Here is a 27,616-nt window from a genome sequence, read left to right on the forward strand (position 1 = left end):
CTTTCCCTTTCAGCAGGCTGGTTGCCCGTGGCTCGAGGCAGAGCTTTTCACCAGGCTGCAGGGATATTTTGGGGGCTGCTTTTGATTGCTGGGAAAAAAGCAATTGGAGCTGGCTGAGGGTGGCAGGGAGGTTTACACCGTGCCTCAGGGACAGTTAAATTCAGCTGAACTGGGCAGGAGATGAGTGCCTAGCTGCACTGAGCAGGGCCCTTTGAGCTTTCCCAGCACTGGTCACCAGGACTGAGGGAGCTTACAGTCCTGTAGATTTTAAATGCCTCCAGGGCTAATTATACTGGAAAGTGAGTTTTCTGAATCACTCCTCAAGGCTTACCTGCCTTTGTTTTGCTGATATCCCACTGAAATCTGCAAACATTCAGGACCTTGCTCAGGTGTTTGCAAGAAGATACACCAACTGCAAAATCAGATGGTTCTTTGACACTGTCCTGTTGTCCTCCTGTTCCCTGGAGCCCACCAGCAGCAAACAGGGGATGCAGCTCAGCTCCCATGAGACCCCAGGCCCAAGAAGAACTGACTCTTGTACCTGCTGGCATGAAGACCTCCCTCTCTCTGCTGTTTCACCTCCAGAGCTGCTCTCAGACCCAGCCTGGGCTGTAAGATCACTTTCTGTTAAAAAGAAATAAAGGGAAGAAAGGTGAACTATGGGTTAGAGAAACAGTTGTAGGTGCTTCTGACAAGACTCAAGCTCTGTGTCCAATTCGGACATGCACTGCAGGACAGCGCTTCTTAGCATGCCATAAGGCAGGGAGCTTTTTGCCTCCCTTTGAAGGCCCAGTGCTGCAGGGAACGCTGATCAAAGCTAAAGCAATTCTCTCCTTTGGTGCACTCCCATTCTTTACTGTTTTGCAAAATGCCTGTGGCTGAGCAGTTAATGGAGGCATCTGCTGCACTGGCAGAGTTCACTGATTTAATTAAAGACATCTAACAATTCTGCAGCTGCATGCGAGAGACCATGGCTACTCGCAGGGCTGAAACCAAATATCCTGAGCACTGAAAGCAAGCGTCCCTGCTGTGCAGAAAGCACAGATCTGCAGCCAGACGCTCACATGAAAGTAGAAGCAGGGCCCAAAGATTAAGGATGGACTAGAGCCAGCTTGCAATGTGTGTCACCAAGGCCTAACCATGCTGGAGAACTGTACAACCTCAGCTCACGCTCATGTAGCTTGGAATGGTCAGACTTGCAACAAGTGAGCAGAGCCTGGGACATTCCTCACCCGTAGGGATGGTTTTTCCCAAAAAACCATTTTTAGCAGATATTTTCTCACTGACTGAAAATAGTTACCTGGTTTAAAAAGACAGGTGGGAAAACTAATCCTGTACCGGGTGGTTATCAAGTTCTCCTCTGCGCGGGGCTGTGTTAAATGAAGAAACATTTCACTCATGGGCATATTTCTGGTATCACTGCATATTTGAGCTGATCAGGGACTTTGCAAGGCTGTTATTTTAATAAGTTACTAAAAATGCTCACAGAGCAGACTAATGCTTTCTGATTAGATCGTGTATCGGCAGACATGAAGGGCTTCAAATTAGGCTGCCGAGCACGGGCCGCTGCCCTGCAGCGCTGACGGCTGGGGAGGTGTGGTTGCCCTTCAGCATGCTCTCGCCCAGCCAAGAGGCAGGGACTCCCACGCACTCCTGCTAGCAGCGGGGAGCCCTGCACCTGCCCTCTCGGAGCTGCAAATGCAACCTCTCGGCGGCAGCAATGTCACTGATGGCTGGCTGGGACGTAAAGCAGACAGAACAATCAATGCTTTGCTGCTTTGGTCGATATGAATTTACAAATGAGCTTCTGTCAGGGAGACATTACTAGTCTGAACAGTCTCTGTTCTCAGTGATTTCTGTGAGGGGAGATGAAAAAGGGAATGGGCACATCAAATGCACCAGCACAAAAGTGCTGCAGGTAAGGAGAGGCATTTTGGCCACAGGGGAGAAGCCAGTGGATCTCGATATTCTGAGACCAGCATCTCTCCTGTAGAGGAAGGGCATGCCCTCTTCTCCACAGCTCGCTCCTGCTGCAAGGGGAATTGCCCTTTCCCAGCTCATCTCCAGTACAGGTGAGCACCACGGCACGAGGCACAGGAGAGGGGATGTTAGTCCAGGCGGTGCATTGTGTCCAGAGTTGTCCTGTGGATGACACGACAGCCGCCAGCACCAGCCAGGGCTGTTGTGTAACTTGTCACGTGGAGTCTGCTCGCGTGGAAGCAGTGCTTCACCTTTGAGCAAATGCTGGGTTGCTCTCAGCTATGGCACACAAGTGATTCGGGGGAAATTGCAGCAGATTGCTGGGCCTAGCTCTTCTCTGGTCCTGGAGAAAAATCCTCCCTGGAACCAGGCACTTGGGTTGGCTTGTGACTTCTAAAGGGTTTCCTGCCCTCAGTTTTGCACCCTCACCCACTGAAGAACAGGGGTAGACAGAGGGCAAAATAAGACATATGTAGGAAAAAGAAGCATGCAACCTTTTCAGACACAAACTTCTCCACAAACAGGAAAATTGTCTAATTCTACCATGTAGAGAAGTGATGAAGAAAAAACAAAGAACAAGCAAATTTTCTGTTTTCAACTATCCCTTATAATCCCATATAATCTGTAATTACATAATCGAAGCAGTTTTATTAAAATAAAAAGCAAAAGTTAGACATCCAGTGTCCCTAAGAAGGAAACCCAGACCAACTTATTCCCCAAACCAGACTGGAAGGTACATTCACTAGACACGAGAAATAGACTTTGTCCCAAAGTATCAAGCCCGGAGCAAGTTTGGCTCACTCTCCCCCTGCTCTGCTCTCTGCTAGACATGTGTCACCTCCCTGCCCGCCTGCAGCAACCTTCCTGCCTGCAGAGGTCTTGAGCCATGCACTTCCCAGTATGCCTTCTGCCCATCTGAAAACCCGCTAAGGGCGAGGCCATGTTTCAGTCTGGTCAATTTGAGCACGCTGAGCCCCAAGATCTGGTAGCTGTACGCAGGTAAGATAGGGTGAGTGATGGCAACACATATCCACACTTAAGAGATGCAGAAGATGTTTCTGCTTGGACAAAGCCAGGTGAGGATAATGATAATGGAGGATGCAGTCTGGATGCAGGCCAGTCATGAGCCAACACCGCAGGGTAGGTTAGTCAGGTCAATGCGTCTGTGGCTTTTCTGTCATTTATTAGAATTTCCTCTGCAGCAGGGAGGAGGGACGGTACCAGCCCTGCCCCTTACTCTCTGCCCAAATCTACTCTCTCCAATTAATTTGACTTTACCTATGAAAAGTGCTGCACCCTTTGTGCCATCTCTCCCCCAGCAGCAGGACGGGAGCAGGCTCAGATGGCTGTCTTTGGGAGAGCCAGGGAACCCAGTGGAGGTGGGCTGTACAGGAAAGACCTGAACAAACTGGGAAGTAGACTTAGGGCAGGATCTGATAGATCCAGTCAGTCTCAGGTGAATCGTGACCATCTCTCTCTGGCCTCCTACCCTGATTTGCTTTGTGGGCTGTGGATGCTGTGCCCTCCCTTCCACACAGACAGACTGGAAGAGATGTACAGCTGTGAAGACCTGAAGGCAGAGCAAAATGAGATGGGCCTTTACACAGCAACGTGCAAAGCAGGGGGTAAGGCTGGTGGTGGGAAAGGTGGGTGATAGCAGTGGCTACCTGCAGCAAGAGGGAGATTGAGGTCAATCAATTGGCCAAAATTATTCTCTGCAAATGCCCAGGAAGGTCAGTGACATTGCTTACGATCCTATAGCACTTTGGTTTTGATTGGAAAAGACAGCGCAATTACAGCACCTGTTTCACAAGATCAGCCTCCATCAAATTTATATAGCAGGCATCAACGAAATCACAGCTTGTTGCTCTGCCGGCTTAGGTAGGACATCCAGTCTTTGAGGGGAGGGTTCCCCATAGCAACTAGCTTTTTCAGAAAGGCATTGGGCTGTAGCTCAGGAACATCAGGGTGGGCCTCAGAGTATTTCTGCAGTTTAGCCAGAATGTGAGGGAGCCCAACAGTGGAAGCATAGAACATGGGGCCACCCTTGTGCTTTGGCCACCCATAGCCATTGATATAAATTACATCCAGGTGTTCTGGGCCAGATGCTATCCCCTCAGCCAGGATGTCAAACCCTTCATTGATGAGGGAAAACAAACACCGCTCCAGAATTTCCTCCTGGTCTATAAAGTGGGTCTTGATGTGATGGGTGTCTCTGTACTGGGCCAGGAAGTTGTGAAGCCATGGATCTGGCTTGGCTGTCCTGCCCCCAACCTTCTCGTACTGATACCAGCCTTTTCCAGTTTTCTGGCCGAACCTGCCATTCTCACACAGAAGATCTGGCAGAGGGCTGTAGCGATGGCCATGCCGCTGGCGGGCAGGTGTTCCTGGAGGTAGTGTGGCCCCAGTGAGGCCCTGACCCTTTCGAGACCTCCAGCCCACGTCCAGCCCAGCAAGATCAGACATTCGGAAAGGTCCTATCTTAAACCCAAAATCTTCAAGAACCTGATCTACTGCTTCTGGTGTGCTTCCTTCCTCTAAAAGGAAAACTGCCTGTTGTACATAAGGAAACATCATTCTATTCCCAGCAAACCCAAAACAATTCCCTACCACCACTCCAACTTTTTTCAGCGCTTTGGCTAGCTGCACAGCAGTGGCAATGGCGCTGGGGGATGTCTGATGGCCATAGATTATTTCTAATAGCCTCATCACATGAGCAGGGGAGAAGAAGTGCGTGCCAATGACCTGCTGTGGGCGGCTCGTGGCAGAAGCTATTTCATCGATGTTGAGGGCTGATGTGTTTGTACACAGAAAGGCCTCTGGCTTGCAGATTTTTGATAGCTTGTGGAATATTTCCTTCTTTAGTGCCATGTTCTCAAACACAGCCTCAATAACTAGATCTACATCCCGCAACACATCAAAGTCCACAGTGAACTGGAGGCGTGCAGGGTTACGGAAATCCAGGGTTTGGGCACCCTGCTCCATTTTCATAACCTCACGTTCCAAAAGGAGCATCACAGCTTTTCTTCCTGTGTTCAGATACTCCAGATCCTGCTCCAGGGCTACCACTGGTATGTTTGCCTTAACCAGAGAAGACACAATGCCTCGGCCCATTGTTCCCAGTCCTAGGGATAAAAGTGAGACAGAATCAGAGACTACAAATAGAAAATGTTACAATTAATCACTTGACAGTAACATTTCCTTTGTATCTCCAGGATAAAAAGTGGAAGCCTATGCAAAATGAGTGGTGCACAGATCGAAAAAAAAGAATTGAAGACTAGGAAAAAGGAAGATGAATGCTTTCTTTCAGTGAACCTAAATGTCTGAAAAGCAATAGCATAACGGCAAGTTAATGTCCTCTCAAGCTCACACAATACCAGTGGGATTCACTCCAGTGTGTGCAGACCATGTGATTCATGTCTTTTCCCTGCAAAGTTTTATACCTATGGAAACCAGCATCACTTAAGAGTTAGAACCTGGGGATCAAAGACAGGAGATCTGAGTTTAAGCTTCAACCCTGTTACCAACTTCTAGCAGGCAGTTTCACAAGCAAGCTTCACCCTGGGGATATCAGTGCCTCTCTGTTCCTGTGAGATGGTCCTTTATGGGCACTCACAGAAGAATATTAGTATAAGCAAATACACTCCACCTGGAGATTGTGACACCAGCAAAACTCAGGCCATTGGTTTCTCCCTCCTCCTTCCAATCTTCCTCTTTGTCTCCCTCCTCTTCTCCCTCTGCACTTCATTGTGTAATCTCTGACGCAAACAAAATTCAGCTGATCTTGGACGTGGTTCTTCTGTCAACTTTTTCTTTAACGTCTTGCATGTCTCTCATTGCCAGGTCAAATGGGATGGAACTAACACAGCATTCTTAATCCAGATTTCAACATCTCCCATCTCCTTTTTTGTCACTCTGGAACATCAGTAGCCTTTTCCTCACCCTGCATACTTCATATTTGGCATCTCTGCCCACTGGGAACTCTCTAAGTCTGCCAATACAGGCTCTGCCTAACTTCTGAAGTTTCTTGAAGACATAGTCGTCCTTGTCCAACCTGTAATTATTCGTGCCCAGAATTCTCATAAATGAACACCCATTCAAATTGTATGTTTTCCTCCAAGATCCATAAATATGTTACTGCCAGCTCATACCCCCAGGAATACCAGTGTAGAGATTACTGGTTTGATCCTTTTCCTCCTGCTAAGCCCTTCCACCAGCTCTGCCCTCTGTTACATTAAACGAAGCTGCATGCTTACGCTTCCCTGTGATACACAACCCACACTATTTATCCTGCTCTCCCATGATGGAGGCTTTTTGGACTAAGTTCATACAAACTAGTACGAGAAGGCCAGCACTATGTCACCAGCTTTAAAAGTGCAAAGCATCTGAATTGCAGGATTATTAATATCCTAAATAAAGCAACAAGTAGACAAAGTACAGGTTTGTTATAATTCTGTAAAAATGATTTTTTAAATCCCAGGTTTACAAATGAAAGTCAGCTAAACAAATAAACAGAAACAAGGGGATTAAAAAATTTGTCTAAAGCAGCTTTGTAAAGAAGAGCTGAAATTATGTCATCATTGAAACAAGTTCCAACAACCAAGGTCAAACAAGGTAGTATGTTTTTCCGGCAAGCTACACACCCTTGGTTTAGTTCTGTCCACCCTCCGTTTGTGTACACACAAGACATTTAAAACATTCCCTGCTTAGCCACAAGAAGATAGTTTTGCAGACATCACTATTTGGCAGCCTGCTTATTAACCATTTCACTACCAAGCGAATGCTGAAGTTCCTTTCTAGGAAATTAGATTTGTTACTTCATAATCAAGAACTACGAAAAACTAATTTGAAAATAAAACTAGAATAACATGAATCAGTTCTTAATACTTCAGTGTCCACGGTTTGCTGACTGAAAAAATCCAAACACAAATAGCTCCTCCCACTGTACCTAGTACTCAGAGGCTTGGATGTGGTAGCAGGGACAGTTAGAGACAGTTTTTTCCCTGTCTTTGGTGAGCTACATGAATTGCTTTCTTCTCAAAGAGGGCAGGAGAGCAACTCACCAACTCATGCATACCCCCCAAGCCCGGCCCATCTTTAAGGCTCTCTTTAGACATCAAGGGTTTGCAGTTCCACATCTGGATTCTTCATGGCTCCCTCTTGAAATCTCTTTTTCCTTTCCAGAGTGGAGACCTGGGGTTTCTCTCCAGAATTTCCAAGCTCTACTAAAGAAATAAGACACACATCCTGGGCATTCTTAACACCTGTTCCTCTCAGCTTCAGTCTTATGACTGAAATCTTAGCAGTTATCTCACAATATGAACATGCTGCTTCTTCCTAAATCAAAACCTCTTCCATGAGCAGAGGTTCTCCAGCTTTCTTTTCAAGGCAAGTTCTGCAGTGGTGTTAGCCAATTCCCCTGTTTGCTTTCATTTACATGTAGTATGAGTACTCCCATCTAGGTTTTAGCCATCCTATGATAGACAGGCATACATGCTTGTAGTACTTCACTTTCTAGGCCATGGGAATAGGCTTATAGATAAGATATGAGCTTGCCAAGCTTGTTTCTGACCTAGAAGAGCTGTCTCTCAACTTACTGCATAACTCTTCAGTGGCCTGTATGAAATGATGTTTAATCAAGCTGGCAGAAAGAGTAATGAAAGCCCCAAGGGTTTTGTTACATTAGAGCTTGCACAGCATGACTCCCCTGGAAATATTTTTCTAAAATTGGGCTATAAAACCAAGGAGAGATTTGGCTATCTAGCAGGGAAAGAAGCATTTCTGAGGACTCCCCTTTTCAATTTTACAAAGCCAACTGATCTTTGGGAATAATATATTAGAGAAGAAAAAAATGGTAGGAAATTATTGGGCCTTGCATGTGTACAAGTCTGTAAAAGAAAGAAAGGGAACTACCAGATGCTCAACGCAGATCACACAGATCTGCATCTAGCCATCAACATGGCTAGGAACTACTCTAGAATTTCTACTGTATGTTCTGTTTTCTTCCTCAATAGTGCTCTCACTTCCCCCAAACCATGAAAAAACCCTATATTCTTATCTTCCATGCAGTGGACAGTTTTCAGAGCTGTGTTACCATCTTTCATGCCCAAGACACATCTTTCAAAAGAAAACTGAAATCTGCTTCAGGAAAAAGAGCAGCGTCTAGCCATCTTGCTTCTGGTCTCTTGTTGTGAAATGTAGCTTTGACATATAAATAAAAGTACACTTGAACCCGTGTAATTTCAGGCCAAATATGGATATGACAAATCCATTTGCTGGGCAAGCTGACTGAATAATGACTGTTAATTATTGATCTGTCACATGAGGTACTTAGAATATGAAAAATAATGCAAAATTAATTGAAGGACTTTAAAAACAAATTTCAAAACAAATGAACTCGAAATATGAACAAAGCAACTCATGTACAGTCACACAGACTAGAGAAATACAGATCAGTGGAAAATATTCTGAACTATAATGAACATTTGGACTTTAAAATGCCAGGCAATGGAAATAATACTTTATAGATTGGTAAAAATATGCAAAGAGTGTTCCAGTTTTGATGTTAAAAACAACAATGAGCAATTGCTGGTGGCAGACTACTGCAGACTGGAGCTGCTTCTTTATCTAACTATTTCAGGGTATTAATTTAAAGCAGAAATAATGTGATACTCAAGGCAAGTGGGGAGCTATGGAAAGACTGCAGAAGAGACAGAGATGAACTCTTTTTCTGGGTGATGAGGAACCAGACAAGGCAGAAAGAGATGGCAGCCTAGAGTTCAAAACATTGCATGTGGCTGAAGACAGCAAAGGTTAGCTAGGCCAAAAGCAGGAGCAATCCCACATAGCTGGGTGTTACCCACTTATCAGTCTTTCAGTGAGCAAACTGCAGACAAAAGCAGCAGATGGGAAGCCAGCACTGCACAGGAATGGTTGCCCGTTCATCAGCAATGCTATCCGTAAAGCATGCCCACAAAAATGACAGATCATCCTTGATGTTGAATCTACATTAAGATGTGGTCAGCCAGTGATGTGCCAGCTCCCTCCAAGAAGTTCCTGCTAATATTGGACAGACAGGGGAGCCACAAAGCAAGGCTCCCCTAGCATTCATGGCACTGCTTCCATACCATAAAGGTTCTCAGTGCCTACAGAAAATGTACTGAAGGAGGAGGAAGTCAGAGTGATCTTCTCAGTTGCTTCCCATCATGCAGAAATAAATGACAGAAGCAGCATAATGCAGCATGGTTTCAGTGTGCGAAACAGCAGAGCACTGTCTATTGGAAAATGGGGTCTGCATGGTGGATGCCCCATCCCTGGAAACATTCAAGGCCAGGTTGGACAGGTCTCTGAGCAACCTGATCTGGTTGGAGATGTCCCTGCTCCTTGCAGGTGGGTTGAACTAGATGACCTTTAAAGGTTCTTTCCAACCCAAACTATTCTATGATTCTATGCTTTCTGACCATCCAAAATGGATGCAGTATCCAGCTCTGACTGCCCTTCTCTCTGCAGTGAAAACAGAAAGACCCTGGAACACCTATGTAGACTCAATACTTACATGGATGAGCAGCACTATTTTAAAAGGCTATTTTGATTTCTGATGCTGCAAGAACGCACTTAAGATCAAGAATGTGAAATTATGAGATACTGTACAACTTGGTACTGGTTGGAGAATGGCTTTTTGTTACAGCAGCCTGAAAGAAAAAATACAATTGTATGTTCTATGCCTGTCTCTAATGGACTTGCAATTTCACTGATATCAAAACACAAAATAGGAGGAAAACCTTCCAAACAAAGGAGAAAAAGCACAGTGGAGCACCAGAAAGCAGTGATGGAAAGCAGTGACTCTTAATATGGTGTGGTATTCAGAGTTAAAAAGAGGTGATCAATTATCTCCAAAATAGGCGATGTCACTTAGTAAATGAAGTATAAGGTGAAAAACTAGCATAATCAAAGCAAGCTCTAATTGTAGGCTATGGGAGCTGTATTGGTAGAAGCAGTGATTCAGAAAAAGCATTAGGAGTTTTGGTAGGATTCAAAGCCCGAGTACACTGATGAGCTTTAATGACCCTGACCAGCTACACCTGGAGCCTCCACCCACACCCACTGCCCATGGGCATCACAGCCCCTATTTAAGCTCAGCCCTGGAGCTTTAGTCCCTTCCTGAGCTATCTTGGAGGACTTCTGGTCTCTAGCCATACCTGTCCCAGGCTATGGATACTGTTGATCCAGACCTCAGCCTGCAGACTGGCTTCACAACTTGACTTCAGATCTCCGTCATCATGGGAGCTTTGTTTGATCATCTGGACTTCTAGTAGATCCTGGCCATGATCTCTGGGTTTGCCCTGCTTGCCTCACTCAGGTACTGTAAATAACTGATACACCAGTGGGTTGTGCTGCCATCCAGAGGGAGAAATGAGTTGATAGGAACTTCATGAAGTTCAGCAAGGGAAGTACAAAGTCCTGCACCTGGGGAAGTATAGCCCTATACACTGGTATATGCTGGGGGCTGACTGGCTGGAAAGCAGCTCCGCAGAAAAGGATCTGTGGGTCCTGGTGGACATGAAGTTGATTATGAGCAGTAATGTGACCTTGTGGCAAAGAAGGCTAATGGTATATTGGGCTGCATTAGGAGGAGTGTTGCTGGGAGGCTCAGGGAGGTGATCCTTCCCCTCTGCTCAGCACTGGTGAGACCATACCTGGAGTAGTGTCTGGTTCTGGGCTCCCTAGTTCAAGAGAGATATGGAGCTACTGGAGTGAGGTCACTGAAGGGCCACTAAGGGACTGGAGCATGTCTCATATGAGGAAAGGCTGAGAGAGCTGTGACTCCAGCCTAGAAAAGGCTCAGGGCGATCTCCTTAAATCCCAATTCCTCAGGGGAAGGTGTAGAGAAGATGGAGCCAGACTCTTTTCAGTGGCTCTTGGTGACAGGACTAGAGGCAATGGACACAAACTGAAACATGGGAGGTTCCATCTGGACATAAGAAAACACTTTTTTTTTTTTTTTTACTGTGGGGGTGACTGAGCACTGGCACAGGTTGCTCAGACAGGCTGTAGAGTCTTCATCCTTGGAGATATTGTAAGCTGTCTGGATATGGTCCTGGGCTCTAGGTGGCCCTGTCTGAGCAGGGGCATTGGACAAGATGACACTGAGGTCCCTTCCAGCCTCAAAGATTCTGTGGTTCTGTTCTCCTGGGAGGTGTTATTGCCATTGGCTCCTCATTCCTGGGGTGCAGCTGCTCCCTGCCAGTAGATCATTAACATGATGTCTTAATCATGGCAAATATGTAAGCTGGCTGTTAATTTGGACATACTAGGTAGGAGCAAGGAAGAAACATCTTGGTACCTGTTCTTAGTGTAATTACTCCTGGAATACTGTTCCCACTTTGGCTGTGCATGCTTTATAAAGTGTTGAAAAATTACAGGAATTTCAGAGTCATGAAAATGACTAGTGTGTGACAGATTGTGCTCTGCAGCAAAAGTATCAAAGCATTTTATTTATTCTGCAAAAAGTATGGGTTAACTTCAGCATTGTCTGTAACCAGCTACAAAACCCACTGAAACTCAAGGGTAGAGGTTGGGGCAATTTCAGACCAGAGATGTAAAAGATCTGTCTGGAGATGAGATGCAATTACTTAATCCAATGGACAGGAGATGTAGCCCAGCCAGTTCAGTTTGGAAATAAGACACAGATTATGTTTCAACTAGAAACTTTCAAATACAGATTGCATTTGTCCTTTGAATTCCCTCTAGCTTAGTTACAGCACCAAAATAAGCAGATCAGATCTAAACAGCCCTTCTGGCTGAACTGTCATTGCAATTGGAACTTTGCAAATGTATAATTCTGGCACAATTTATCAGTATGTAGAAAAGAATGCCTATTCTAGTCACCTGATCATTCCTCCTTCAACACAAGCCCTTCCTGCCAAAGCACATATTGCAGGACTGGCCTCTCTGGGATTGCATGTGTCCACAGTTCTGTGCTCCTCAAGCCACATTATAAACTTGGCAATAATTCCTGCCTCTTTACCTGAATGCTGTAACAGCCACGGATCCTACTCACAAGATTTGTGGACCACTGTTTAAAAAACGTTTTCAGTAAAAATATGGCATGGCAGCCAATGAAGAGAATGGAACTTCAACAAAAATGTTTCTATGGCCTGAAATGAGCTTTCAGAGAGCTCATATTGCAGAGCATGAGAGGCCTGAGAAGCACTCAGGAAAGAGGAGTGTTGATCTTGTGAGCTTTCTCTGAAACAGAATGGATGTTTTCCAAGTGCTCCATTACTTGTCTAACCATTTTTTGAGTGCTACTATCAACAGGCAGAGCTGAAAGATAATTTTAAAAAATCTCAGCAGTGCATCAAAGGTTTTATTTAAATTGCTCTTATAAAAAATTAATGAAGGCATTATCTTGCTGGGCTACAAAATGGCAGGAGTGGATCCCAGTGAGATGAAATCTTCTTAAAATACAGCTGTCAAAACATTTTTGTATTAATGTACCCTTGAGTGACTCTGCACATGCACTTGCAGTACAGAAGTAGACCAGGAGGAGGAGAATTTCAAGCAAAACTGCTTATAATGTGGAACAAAGCCAGGACTCAACACAGCAGTATTTAAAAGCGAAGAGACTTGCCTATAGTCCACAGATGAAGCTCTCTCTGAAGTGAGAGGAAGTTATTTTCAGGAAAGAGGTGGCATCAAGTAACAAGCAAGTGTGATGTGACTTGTCATCTGACTTTCTTTGAGCTTACTAATGCATGTAATTCTTTGCATGTCACCGATGGGAGTGGTGTATCTTTACCTGTGATGGGTGCCAGTGACTTTGAGTGACTGCTAGGGAATCCCACTTCAGCCTTGTGCCATGAGTAAAGTCCCATTATACTCATCCCACTCCCCTTCAGCTCTTGTTAGCTGTGCAGTCAGCAACCACAACAGCTTTTTCATTCCCTTACCTATTACAGCCACTTTGCGGATGGGCTGAGGGGAAGCACTTTTCCATGAAGCTCCATGGGGCGTTGTCCACTTCTGCACTGCTCTCTCTGCGAAGAAAATATGCTGCAGTGCTTGGGCCTGGCCTGATGTCAGCAGGATGTTAAACAGCTCTCGCTCCTTCCGGACTCCGTCTGCAAAGGGCTGCTCTGTGGCAGCTTTGACTGCCTGGAAGCACAGCTCTGGAGCCAGGAACCCACGGGCTTGCTTCTTCAGCTTCACAAGTGCCTCACTGAGAAATGCTTCCATGTTGGGCAATTTTGGAACTGGCTTCAGGCTGAGCCTGCGGGATCCCAATGGCTGGCCTGGGGGTAGAAAAATGGAGTTACAGAACAAAGCATCCACATCTGGAAGACTACATATTTTCACCCCTTTCTACATGGGCTAGGAATGCAGTCTACCTCTTTTTCTCCTAAGCTCACTCATTAGGGCTTGCATGGCACAGTGATCTGCATCTAGAACTAAAGTGTCTGACATTTTTCTTTAGCTTGCTGTTTCTTCTGGCAATTACAATTTTTTCAAGTCCCGTCTAAGACTTGAAAAAAGTAGAATTTCAATTTCAAATGAATAATTATTTCCTTCCTTTTCTCAGCTACACAGAGCACCTTGACTTCTCCAGTTCTCTTACTCCACAGTCCCAGGTGCCACATTGATATGGCTCTTTCTATAAGCTTCAATACTAAAATTTTCCTCCAGTATTATTTAGTACTCAGTGCCCAATTGACTTTGCTAGCCACATGCATTCTAGCCAGGGTCCTGACCCAGGCATTTTTAAGACAGACTGGGAAATACACCCTGATTTCAATTCTTCCCTGACAGCAGGAGTCCCTCTGTCACTTTGGGACTAACCAAGAGGACAGCTCCCGCAGCATGAGTTGGGGAGCAAATGAATAAGAAGGGAGAGTTCATGCATCTGTGTCAGCAAGGGGTGAATCAAGCAGCCAGACAAATACATGAGGCTCATTACAGACAGAGGTTGCTATGGTGATACCTAGAAAGGATTATAATTGAGAGAAGTTAGTTTCACTTCAGATGCCAAAATCTTCTCCATCCTCTTCAGAAATACAAACCTGGCACCTGATGGGAGACCTCTGATCTGTCCATACTCAGGCTGTTTCTAGGCTCTTAATGGCAGCTTGCCTCAGTAAAGACCATGGAGGAACAAGACCAGAAATTCAGGATATGTCCTTTAATATTCCAATATTGTCACAAAGACCCTTTTGTCATCATAGCCACATCCAGATTGTTAACTGTGTAGCAATGTTACTGCACTGACTGCTGCAGTGCTGCTTCCAGAAGCACCCAGGACTGCCACTAAAGCAGGATGGTGGGTGGGCACCCTCTAATGAGAACCTTATGCTGAGAAGCTCTCTGGTATACAATGTTGTTGCCTTAGCTTCTGTTATGGGCTCTGCTACAGGAGCACGCTTCCTTCAAAGCTGGCATATTGCATCCCAGTCCCCTTTTTTGTCTGTGTTAGGAAAATGCCAGTGCCTCAGAAGACTCAGGAGCAGGAAATCATACACAGGATACTGAAGAGTGGGAATAATGGCAGCACTGCAATCATGGTTGTTGGAAAAACATGTCCTGACTCCAGTTCTTACTCCAAGACTGAGTAATGTTTAAGAGAAACAGAAACATGAGCTTCCTGGATGAGTTAAGATACTGATTTCCTGAAATAATGGTCTTCAGAGCTCAGGCTTTTTAATTAAGCCTTTTAGAGGACACAAAAAGATGAACACTAGCTGTGTAAGCAGCTTCCCTTGCAATCAGAGTTCATAAAAATAATGTTTTCACATTGACAGTGAAAATAGTTTGTATCTGCCAGTATTGCAGGATTTTGTCAGGATAATCTTTCTTTATTTTGGAATCCTTTCTTTTTCCTGAAAATGTATGTGTTTAACCCAGAAATGCTCTTTATCCAGTTCTTTATTTACGGCCTAAATAGTTTAACTTCGTTGCTAGAGGAGACCTCAGGTTTGTCCCAGAAAGCAGACCTGATGGCTGGAAGGCCACTAAAGACTGGGCAGATCAAAAGACTTCATATGACATATTTGATGTGGAAAGGACTGGTAAAAAAGGAATGCTACTGGGAGCCTTTAAGCATGGTCTTCAGATAGCAAATAGTACTTGTAAGCACAAATACGGATGGGGGATGTGAGACAGCTCCTCAGAGTAAAAAGGAAAAGTAACTCTCCTCAGGGTCCTGTAATAAAATTCTTGTTTAGCTGTAAGCCAAACAGGTTTTTGCTAAGTGTTTCTACAGCATCTCCATGCAGTGTCTTTGCTTCTGCAATGCTAATAAGAATTAGGGGCATATTTATGAACAGCAAAATATGATCTGAATCCAAACCTGGGAAGAAGAGGTCAGTCTGGGACCCCTGCAGCTTGATTTCTGAAATCAAAGTGGCAGTAACATGAACAGCATCAGACATCAGTGCTGCAGTGTCATCCATGCACAGGAGCCTGCACAGATACCTGCTTTGTTTTACTAGGATTTGTAGTCCACAAAGGACAGATCAAGCCGATAAAACTTCTGTTGGCAAAAGCAACATGTAAGCATTCAGTATCAAATATTCTGCTATTTAAAGAAAAAAATTCACCCCAGTTTTAAACCCTTGGGATACTATAGAACTCCACATGCAAGAGGCAGGGCTAGCTCAACAGTCTTTCTGGGGCAGGGAATTTGTGAATTTCTGAGAAACAAAGCTGAAACCGCACCCCTCCTCCTCAGGCTTTCAGACTACCTCAGGCCTGCCAGAGGCAAGTCCAGCTTATTTCAGACCTCACACAAACTCTGGTTGTGTCAAAGGGGCACTCTGCTATGCCTTCCAGGAGCCCTGGAGAGAGATTAAAATGTCTTTATAGTGTACGTGTTCCCAGAGATGGCACACTAAAGGCCCTTGCAACTATAACTGAAAGCCTTTCTCCAAAAGGTAATCGCATGCTTTCAATGGAGACTAACACAGTATCTGTTACTCCTTTGGGTTTTATGAGACTTGGAAGGAACATGTGCTCCCTCTGCAGTTATTCTTAGTGGCTTACAGTCAGAAACTCATCTTTCCATGCAGAGTTTAATACCTCTGGGGCCTGAGCTAGTCTAAATTGAACTTATTTTGCTTGGCTCTTTGGTGCAAGCCATTGATGCTTTTGTGCTTTGAGAAGATTGCAAAGGTCAATCAGCAGATGCAGTCAGAAAGCAAGGGATGATTATAAAAGCAGAGCTTCAAACAAGTCTGCTGTGCAGAGGATGAGCAGCCATTTTCTCCTCCAGCGAGGAAGACTACAGCAGGCCAGCAAGAGGTGGGCAGTATATGCTGCAAGCTACTTACTGCCTGCCACAAGCAATTACAGCAATTTTTCAATTTTGTGATGCCATCAGGTGGACAAATTCTATAATGCAGCTTTGAATTAGTGGAGTGATTATCAAGCACATTTAATGAAAGAACATTCTCCTTGTCTTCAAGGATTTAGCTCCTGCCTGTTCCTTCTAAAAAAATGCCTTCAAAGGTGAAGGTATCTTCTTTTGCCTGAAGGAGGCCAGGAACAGGCTTGCTTCCTATCTGCAATATTTAATTACTGTTTTTCAATGTAAAATTTAACTTAGAATCAATAATTGTCTGAATGTATTTCTACACTTATCCAGAACAATTTCAGAACTCCTTCTGAAGGTGTTCTTCTTTCAGAATAATTCATAAAAATGTATGGATGAAGATGCTTTCCCCACATACCTACCATAAAGGCAGCTCAGTCAACTGCATATCGAAACAATAATCAAGGACCCCTGCTTCAGTAAGGCCAGTCATTTGAGACTGATCTCTTGCCATGAGATACTGCAGCTCCAGCACTGAGAAAGCCTTAGAAGAAAATAATTTCTGAATTGATTCTTTGAGGCTTATCTTACAGTACAGCCTTTCCAGGAATAGAAATCCCATCAGTGACAAAACTAGTTATTTAGCCAAACCGCTCTGTAAGAAGCCAGCAGTTTTTAGCCTCATGTTTAAAAAAAAATCTCATCAGAATCAAAATGCAGCATGCCCTACAAAGACAGTGGACTTCTGTGATGGCATTTTTTTGTGCATCTCTGTCGCTGGTTTTAAGATTATCTGAAAAATGTTCAATGAAAACAGAATTCTATGTGAACAAAACCCAGACCAGCTATTCAAGACTGTAATCTTTTCTGCAGCCCTGAGTTAGTGCTTGATGTAGAGAAATAAAAGCACTGGTTTCCTTTTGTATGGCAAGAGAATTACATCAACTTTAGGCGAAGGCCAAAGCCAGGAATGACTCAAAGGAACATATAGACTTGAGGTACATCATTCTTTCAAATTACCAGGTAACCTGAGGCTAAACAATGCATCAGAACTTTTAATGGTCTTCTGCAAGGTCTAATGAGAAATATTCCAAGCAGGAAACAAAGATTAGCTGACTTGCCAGTATTTTCACTGTTAAAGCAGATACTGTAAATGCCAGTAAAGCTGTTGGAAAGAGTCTGAAAGCATTTTTAAAGTCCTGTTGGAGGTGGTATATAGTGTGATGTGAAACATCTTCAATGACATTACTCATTTTTACAGGGGTAATTCAAACAGCAATAAACAGATAGAAAATCTACCACTAATAATGAATAAGACTGGGACAGGTTACCTTCTGAATATCCAGCTAGGATCCTTGTATGATTATAAAATTGTAAAAAATTTTTCTTGGTAGTTACAATTTCCAGTGTAGATGAAGCTACAGAAGAGGAATTTGCCAGTAGTGGTAGTGGATATAAGTTAAAGCAAGTTGCACCAAGGAATAGTGTGCTCAATGATTCATTCCTAAGGTTATCCTCTAAGGTCAAGCTGACTTTCACAACTGTCAATCACTGCACAATGTCTGTCACAGAAGAAATAAGAATATCTAAATGTCACCCAATTTCACATAGCATTTGTTGAAATCCAGAATGTTTGCTGGTTTGCCAGTTCTAGCAATATATCTATTACTCATTTTATGATACACTGCTGCCACCATCGATACTGGTATAGATCTTATGCAGGCCATCATTCAGATGCCCAGAGGGTACATCAAAGGGAACACTGTTGTTTGGGTTAATTTGCCTAGAAGAGTAGTAATATTTCACTGGTCTTCCCACAGATGGAGAAAGAGTTCTCATTCAAAACAGAAAAAAAAACAGTGAACCAGTGTCTTTTTTTAGAAGTAATAGTGAAGTACATCTATCTCTTTCTAAAGAATTATACTTAAATAGTCTAATTACATATAGAGAAAGAGAAAAGAGGACTGCTTATGTCATCAATTCTGCACTAAAAATGAAGCCTAAAAAATACCACAGGATGAATACAGTTAGAAGGAAGGGCATCTCTTACAGAAAGCCTGCCAAAGATTATCCTTTTGCACCTATCTGGTAAATCTCAAGTCACAGGTAAGTATACAAGACACTGATCTTTAAGAGTAGCCCAGTCATTGAACTATCTTAAAAACATGGTGCACTGTCATCTAGGACAAAGCTTAGGCTGCTTCAACTTCTAGCACAGGAGAAGTGCTCTTATAGAGAAGAAAGGGCCTTGTTTGTAGTGAACTGCAGGAGCAAAAGCAGCACCTCAGCTTGGAAAACCACTGCCTATAAAGGCCATGTGATCAAAGCAGAAAGGGTATTTTGCCTCCTTGTATGCATCTTATTGTGACAGAGCGCCAGATTAAATCCTGATGGAAGTCAATGATCTGTTTCCAGAGGTACAAGGTTAGTAGTAGAAAAAAATATCCTGTTCTATATCAAGGTGATGCTCCTTATGCTGCACACAGAAGGTTCCTCTTCCAGCGTTAACTCCAGTGAATATGATTTTGTTATTTCTAAGGCGGGGGGGGGAGGGGGAAGAACAAACCTCTCCACATCCCTCCCATCTCCACATGCCATTTTCTTACACAGCAGCAAAAGGACTAGGGACAGAGTCACTTATAGACTCAGGATCATGAAGGCGGGTGGAGGATGTGCCAGCCCCTGCACTAGAGGGGGAAAGTTATTTTTGATCAGCTATTATTGATTGTGCAACCAGAATACATGCAATACCAGCTGGGATCCAAAACTAGATATGGAAAGAGCATGTACTCCCAAAAATCAATGGAGTGCAGCAGCCCAAAGGAGCATGTGAGTTTGGATATATAATTAAGAAGCAGGAGGACTTGATGTGTGTCTGTTCTCTGAATTCTCACTTGAATTTCTGCAGCTCTCCAGCATCTGAATTTTTCGCTCCAGGCAACAAAAAACAAATTTTGCAATTAATTCTATCTTATATGGATGCCAAAACCCAATGAATGGAGGATATAAATTGGAACAAACTGGTGGGCTTTGTTCTGACTCTCTCCAGCCCTGAAACATCACCAATTATTTCTTGGCCTTGCTACAATTCTTTCCTCACCAATCATTTTGTTTGCCAAGCAAATTGCTGCCTCAACTGTGTTTTCTTCCACAACTTCATCGACCAAGCCCAGCTTCAGTGCTTCAGTTGCTGGAATGTGTCTTCCTGTGATAAAAAGAGAAATAAGGTGACTACAGTGGGGCATGATGGGCAATTTCATTATTTTCCATCTGGTCAAATGACTTGTGTGTAGTTGGCTTCAAATATGAGACATACTCATTATCAGTTACATAAAATGTGTTACTAACTACATGCCTTGGAAGCATGTATGTCCCTTTCTCAGCCCATCATTAGTGGAAGCAAGCTAAATTTCAATCCAGGCAGTTACACAGGTAAAAAATTCATATTTCTTAGATCAAGCTTGTGGTATGACTCAATGCAATATTCTTATACAGAGAGCAAGGCCAAGGCACAGTGCTTTACCTGTAGTGATTATATCCAGAGCAGCTGGTACCCCAATCAGTCTGGGTAGTCGCTGAGTACCTTCAGCACCTGGAAGTAACCCGAGGGTGACCTCTGGTAAACCCATCCGTGCCTAAAATGAAGTCAAATTCAACAATAAACCTAATTAGAGTGATAACTATAAACTAAACGGAACAGAGGAAAGACAAGTAGACCTTGATTCACACACTGTTCCTCTAGGAAGCCTCAAAGCTTCTACACAGAAACTTCATCCTTGCTTTTTGCCACATAAGACAGTTAAGACAAAAGCCCACTCAACCATTTCAAGAACTTGTGTACAAATGCACAGGAAAAACATCACCTTTCAATGGATGTATGTGTGCTAGTATAGCACTGAAGGAGAGCTGTGGGGCCAACAGCATCCCACAATTGATATATGTTGTTACCAAATGTTGGAGGGCACTCTGTCACTGAACAGTTACCTCCCTACTCTAACTCTTGGAAGTTTAGTGAAGGAAAATTAGTACGGAACTACTCCCTAATCTTCCTTCAAATGGTTCTTGGTGCACTTGACATTTAGTAGGGTTATAGCAGAGAAGCCAGGGGCAGCAGGAAAGAGGGGAGGGTCCTGTCCTCTCTTAAAAATCTATCTAGATTGTTTTGCCTTGTTTAAAAAAATAGTTTGCACATTTCCCATTGAGATCTTAAGAGATTTGGAGTCAGTTTAAGACCATGACTTATGGCACCCACCTTAGGTGGCATATAGGGTGATGCAGAATACTTTGTGCTGTTACAGCAACCCACGCTGTCATGGAGAAAGTGATTCACACTGCAAAAGTGAGGAGATGGCCCTATCAGTGAAGAGTCTCTATAAGGAGACTGCTAAAAGGCAGTTCAGCATTCCTGAATCTTTAAGGAAGAGGTTCAAGAAAAAAATTGATCACTCCTTAAAAGATGCTTAAAGCTGTCTTTTGGTCAGAGTGCTCCCTGAGGAACCAGGAATCAAACTGTAAATGCTCCGTGCTAGCTGAGTTTCAACTGCCTATTGAAACTAGGCCACTAGCAGAAAAAAAAATGCAAAATTCACAGGGCTAGGGAAAAAAAAATGAGTGTCATGCTACATGAGCCAGTAAGGTACAGCCATCTACATCAGAATATAGATAATGACTATTAAGACCTAGGGCAAACTAATGCTTGGTTACTGAAGTTTCTATGCAGCCATCTTATTCTACTAGTTACAAATCAATTTTATATTTAGAAATGAATTGAAATTAGTTATTAAATAAGACTTATAAAAGCATGTCAAGGGTGGTGGTGTAGGTGAAGAATGTCCGAGCACAGACTTGTATCCTGTAGCTGTAAAGCCCCCCTCCTCTGGGCAAGATGACACTAGGAAAAGCATGCTGTCCCACTGCTCTCTGGGAGCAGCCTCCCACCCTGTCCATGGCTGTATGTCCATGGCTTGTGGTGCCTTCACCAACCTCTCGAAGTCATAGCAGGTGTTACCTTTACATGTGCAATCCGATAGTGACAGCCAAGTGTCAACTCCAGGCCTCCTCCCAAGGCAATGCCTTCAATGGCAGCTACCACAGGTTTCTTGCTCCTTTCTATGAGAGCGACAATGGGGCCCAAGGCAATGCCACGTGTCGTCGGAGAAGAAAATCCTTGAATGTCAGCTCCTGAGATAGCACAGAGAGATGATGAGGAATTAGTGGGAAAGGCAGTGACAGGAAGAATCCTTCCCTCTGTGCCATTGAACGTAACTGCTCACAGCAGAGCATGCTGCTGGCAGGAGTGTTTAACAGGAATCAACCCCTTTTGGGACAACCTTTGAAAAACCCTGGCTCCTTCAGCCTATTCAAAAAGCTTAGGGGAAGGCTAAGTACAAAAACACAGTAAGTGTAACGATCATGCATTTACTACAGAAATTTGCAGATATCAGTGGTTTAATGAAGAAAAAATGGTTGAGTCTGGAATACTTAAGTGCAAGTAACTACTAACAAGCAACACAGAGCCCCATAGAAATTCCCTAGCTATCCAGGTTTCTACAACTGAAGAAGATGTATTATTCACCAATGCCCCACCCCAGGTATGTTCCATACACTGGACCAGTTGATAGTCCAGAGATTTTGTAAAAACAAAGCCACAGAGAGTAATGAGGCACCAGTACATTAGGGAGATGAGCAGCTGTCCCTCACTTCAGTATGGACATAACAGCTTCTTTTTGGCCTGGACAGTCTAACTTTTGTCATGTGCCCCATGTCAACTGTGCCACAGCAGAACAGCGAAAGCCCACTGTCTTGTGGCCACTTCCAGACAAATCAGGACTTTTATCAGCAGTGTTACAAGGCAGAGACTCTTCAGACATGGTGAATTGAGAGTTTTCTCTTTTTCTTGGGCTGTTTGATGAGAAATGTCTTACCTGCACTGAATTTCCCATTTTCACCACAAATTGTAACAGCTTTCACTGAAGGATCTGCATCTGCTCTCTTCAGTCCATCCTCTAATGCCTGGAGAACTGTCAAACTGAAATAAATTAGAGATTCAATGAGTAACAACCAACCTCATTACCCTTCCAAGAGGTCTGTGTTATAAACACCAACAGCAAGTGGCCCAGTGAAAACAATCAGTAATTCCAAGCAGGTCCCTCTTCTAGCCTGTCTTCTGCCACAGCCTCTCTGGATGAATCCTTTCATTAGTCGTCTTGCTTCAAAGGCAAGCACCAAATTCCAACAAGCTTATGACTGCTGACCTATCATTCACTTGCTAGAGGGTCTTCTTGTGGCTATGACATTGCTGTTTCCAAAGCAAGCGGCACAGGGAAATGCTCCTTTGAAAATGCCTTTATGAATTAAACATTCAGATTTTTAGGAAAACAGTTTAGCACAATTTAAAAGTAATTAATGCTAAACCACTGACAATCTAAGAACTTTTCAAGAAGGCAAATAAGCTCCAGGGATAAAAAGCTGTATTTCAAACACCTGAAATAGAGCTGGTGCTGTGCTGATAATTATAATGCTTGCACCTTGCAAGCACCTGTGTATGGGTCCAGACTTACGTGTGGGATCCTGTCAAAGTGAATTTGGGCCTAAAACATTAAGTAGTATTTCTTCTATTGTCTCATCTCAACATATTTCCACAGATACAAGCAGTGAATGTGGCCAGCAAAGAATTAACAAAGAACTTCAAAACAGAAGAGTAAAAATATAAATAGTATTTTTACAAATCAGGTATTTTAAAAGTCTGGCCTGACTGTATGCCACTTGGTCATTTGAAGCTTAGAAGCTAATTATATATATGTGTGAGTGTATGGATGGACATGGAGAGTACAGTCTGTGTTAGAAGACAGTGACAATGAAGAAAATGGTAGGTAAAAATAGAAGCATTAACACATAACACTTTATTAATAGAAATATTAACACAAATGGTGTATATATACAATTTAGATACTAAGATATTCATATACACATACTTGTAAGTATATAGGTGTGTAGACAGTTTGTGAGAAACTTTTCTGTGTGCATGTGTGTATATATACTACATATGTAGATAATTCCTCTGATACAGAAAATCTGAGTCACAAGCGGTTGGAGGCTGGAGGAATACTCAAAGAAGTATCATACATGCTTGCCCAGTCCTTTATAAATACATTTTCTGTTTCTAGACCTTCTCCAAACTGAACGTCTAGTTTCACATGTAACGTTGGTAGCTGATGAAAAGGGAGCAGAGCTCTGTTGATGCCCGGTGGAGAGGAAGAGCATGAATTAAAAAGAACTGATAGAAAAGCCTGATGCATACTCAATTTGTGCATACTTTTCAATATATTTGAGGGCATTTCACTTAAAAAGGAAGCTTGTCATAAAGTAGATGAAAAATGTATCATTGTACTCATGTAATGCTTCTAGGTGTGTCCAAAGTGGGTGATCACATGTTTATATAAGGCAGCAGCTTGCAGCATTGAAGTGGAAATCCATAGACTGAAAAGGAAAACCAAGGGAGTGCAAGAAGATTGCTGTAAGCCAGCTGTGTGAAGCCTTGCCAGCCATCCTCTGCATATTCCTCCTTCAAAATAAACAATTAGGAGAAGCTATTAGCAAAGTCTATTAATCAGGGCTGTTGGCTGAGTAGAGTTGGGGGGCTGTTTAAGGGGGTCTCTAGGATCACCTGCTGCCTGGATAAGGTCATGCTACGCAGAAGGATCAGAGGGAGCCTTGAGACTTGACAACCAGAGAGAAGTGTTATTTTTGGAAAGCGAACAGCCAGTTATGTACCAATTGCCTCATCCAGACATCAAAGACTGATGTTAGTAATGGTTCTGAAAGCTGAAACTTAAAATGAGAATAATTTGGCCATGACAAAGAAAAACTATTAGGTGACTCTGTAAAAGTCCTTCCAGGGCATATAGTTCCATGTAGCAGAATATGAAAGCCTCTCCAACTTTAATAAATGGTTTCATATTATGTAGGAAAAAATACATGTTCAAAATTTGTTTTTTTTATCTCATCCCACAGCCACGGTGCTGTGGCTGCTGCTATTTGAGGAGGACTCAAAGGCTGCACCCAGTGCTCGCTGCTCTTAGAGGTCTATTTTTGCATCAGTTGAGAGCCAGGCCACAGAAATACCAAATTCACCTAGCAGCTGGAAGATTAAGGGGAAAATAATTATGAAATGTCATTACACTTTACAAACTATGGTGCAAAGAGGGGGGAAAAAATATGTACCAGGATTCCAAACAAATGTTAAATTACTGATTTGAAAATATTGTGTAGACAAATGGCACAATTCTCTCGGGAACAGACAAGAAGCAATCAAAGCATTTCTGTGTCTGTTGCAGGCATATGATCAGCAGATGCAAAATACTCATATAAAAGGTTTTTCTGCATAAAATGGAAAGATTTGGGATTTTATGTAAGAAATCAGTTACAAGCCCTTACTTAGCATTTACAAAAATATACTCCTACTAGTCATCAAGGCTGCCACAAAATAACAGTTCGATACCTACATGACCTGTATTAACCCAACAGAACTATTTTTGCTAGAGAATAATTTGACCCTGTACTTGCATAGATGTTTATTCTCCCTTCATACAACTTTTTCCAAGTGAGAATTTTTTTTTTTGTGGAACAAAAAGGAAGAAACATTGGATTTTTTGCAGTTTCTTGCTCTCATAAGATGGAGCAATATGTTTGCCTCAGGATATGTTACAGTCCAACACAGAGGCTGCACTGCTTTGTAACTCACATTATAACTGGTACTAAAAAGTAATTTTCAGCGAAAGCATTGTAGTAAAATGTATGACAGTAAAACTTCAAAAATACTCAAGAGTATCACAACTTCAAACAGCTAGAGCATTAAAGAAACAAGAAGTCAGCATAATTTGCATAAGCATGTCATTATTGTGACAGTGTCATTCATTTAACAGTAACAATGCAAAAATTCACTCCATGCATTCCAATCAATGCTCAATCCCCTGCTATGTAGTCAGCTCCACCACGTGTACTATTTTAAGTGTGAGAAAAGCGATTCTCCCAAGACAAATCAGCTTTATGGTTTTCAGAAGCACATTGTAGGTGCTGTTAAAGAACATGTGCACACCAGGGTATGAGAACAGTCTTGTAGGTGACCACACCTGGTTATTTCTATTTGGGATAAAACTCATTGCAGTGTTGATGTGCTGGATTTGTGACATGGTTTTATTATTTACCTTAATAATTTCAGATTTTAGCTAGGGTTTGTGAATGTGAACTTCTTTCATAAAAAAAAAAAAGGTAATTTAAGGGAATCCTTAAAATTAATTTAATTATCATTAAAGAAGTGAGACTCGAATCCAACAGCAGAAAATGCTCTTTAGGGAAAACATACAGGTCTGGTCCTTTCCCCTTGCACTTCCCCCACACATCCACAATCACTGCATTGGGGATGTTGCTATGTATGTCTATACAAATTCTTTTTAGCATCCCTTATACACCTGCTGTCCATGAATTTGCCTAATCCCTTTCTGATTCTGCTGATCCATCTGCCTCCACAGGCTCCTGTGGCAGTGAGCTCTGTATTATCTGTTTTAAAACAATCTCCCACTAGTTTAATCAAATGCCCCTAGTTAAACTGTTGCAGTATTTGGTACAGGGTTACGCCTTCAATTTATTTGCTTTCTTTATGATTTTGTAAACTTTGACCTTATTCTTCCACAGCCTCTTCCTCTCTAAACTGATGATGCTCAGCTTTTTCAGTCTGCTTTCTTAACGCAGTGCGCCATCCCTTGGATTATTTTGGTTGTCCCTTTCTAGATCATCCCTATATCCTTCTGCAAATGGAAAATGCAGGAAAAAGATGCCTTCTGCTCTGTTCTCAACATAAAACCTGATGGTACAGAGTATTTTGGGGCAGCTCCAAGTTTATTTTCTCATGATAATTGTCTGGGCATGTGAAAATGATCTTACTCTACTTTTAAATGTGTTGCAACAAAAGAGTGAGCATTGCCAGTGACTGCAGAGCAATGTAGCTTGCTACAGAAGAGCAGCAGGTGGCATTTTCTATTCATGCTCTTACTTGTCTCTTTCAGCTTCTTTTTAACAAACTTTCTGGTTTACAAGTTGAGCATAACTGCAGTGAATTTTTTTTTGCATGTGAATATACCCTGAATAGACACTATGGTCACTGTTATGGAACAGCTCTTCAAATATAGCTGCTTAAAAAGGGTCTATGTGCTACTCAGAACTAAAGGAACTAAAATACATATCTTACAACAAATTATGTAAAGCCCAAAAGCACGTAGGTCCTTTTCAAAACACACAAAAACCAGAAATTTCAGAGGGTCCTACAGATTGACGTTTGACTTTGTTTTCCACTGGCTCGTGTCTGAGATCCCCTGGGGCCTTTCTTGACCAAGATCAGTATTCAGGGGTCAATTCCTTAATCATTTTTAAAAAGCAAATGAACTGCCTTAACTTCTGGCAGCCCTGGCTGTAATTTAATCCTAGTGCCAGCTCCTCTTATTGAACCGCATCTGCTCTCTACAAAGCCCTTTGCCCTAACCCCTGTGCTCACTTGGATGGCCCAGGGACTTGCCAAAGGACACTGCGGAGTGTGGCCGGCAGGCAACTAAAACAGTAACAAATCAGAGAAAAAGCTGGTTTTCACCTACGAGCTCTGAACGAACTCCAGGGTGAAACGGCTGAACTGCTAATAATACTGCTGTGCAATTTCTTGCTGGAAGCATCAACTTGATGCTTAAAGACTGGAAGGTGACAAGAAATACGCAATGTTTTTAAACAGCTTCCAGGGGAGATGACAGCAAGTACAGATTGATGAGCCTGACACCTCTCCTGTGAAAAAAAAAACCCACTAGAAATTGTAATAAGGTGTATAAATTCAGCATGTTTTTTGCAAAGGGAGATCTAAGCTCTGTCTGAAGGAGCCGTCCGGGCTGGTGCAGGTACCGGAGCGGTGTTTGGAGAGGTCCCTCGGCAGGGGCTCTCACTGGGCAGCCCGCCCCGGGAGCAGGAGTTCCTTCACAGGGGCAAGGGAGGGAAATGAGGGGAAAAGGAAGGAAATCAGAGAACCCCCCACCCCGCTCACCAAGGGAGAGCAAGCGGCAGGGACCCAGCCAGCCCCCGCTGCGGCCCCCTGAGCCGCCGGGGAGGGGCGGCCGCCACACGAAATGGCCGGCGGCCGCGGGCAGGACCCGGCCGCGCCCGCCGTTACCTCAGCGCGTTGACCGGCGGGTTGCGGAGCCGGATGACGGCCACGGCGCCCCTCGCGTAGTGCGCCATGCCGAGCGCCCGCCGCTCTCCCCGCGCACCCGGCCTGGCCCCCGCCGCGCCCCGCCCTGC

General features: G+C 43.4%; 1 protein-coding gene across 1 annotated transcript; it reads right to left on the bottom strand.

Annotated features, from left to right (window-relative positions):
- Positions 1–2,564: 2,564 nt before the first annotated feature.
- EHHADH (enoyl-CoA hydratase and 3-hydroxyacyl CoA dehydrogenase) lies at positions 2,565–27,616 on the bottom strand. Its single transcript, XM_086754472.1, has 7 exons — positions 27,489–27,616; positions 22,207–22,310; positions 21,291–21,463; positions 19,806–19,917; positions 19,383–19,487; positions 12,933–13,274; positions 2,565–5,105 (listed from the first exon to the last, which is right to left on the bottom strand). Exons 1-7 carry the CDS (start codon positions 27,554–27,556, stop codon positions 3,835–3,837), a joined length of 2,175 nt encoding a protein of 724 aa, XP_086610598.1. The 5' UTR covers positions 27,557–27,616; the 3' UTR covers positions 2,565–3,834.

Source organism: Chlamydotis macqueenii, chromosome 9 (assembly GCF_036417535.1).
Source record: "Chlamydotis macqueenii isolate bChlMac1 chromosome 9, bChlMac1.mat, whole genome shotgun sequence".
Classification (NCBI taxonomy): Eukaryota; Metazoa; Chordata; class Aves; order Otidiformes; family Otididae; genus Chlamydotis; species Chlamydotis macqueenii.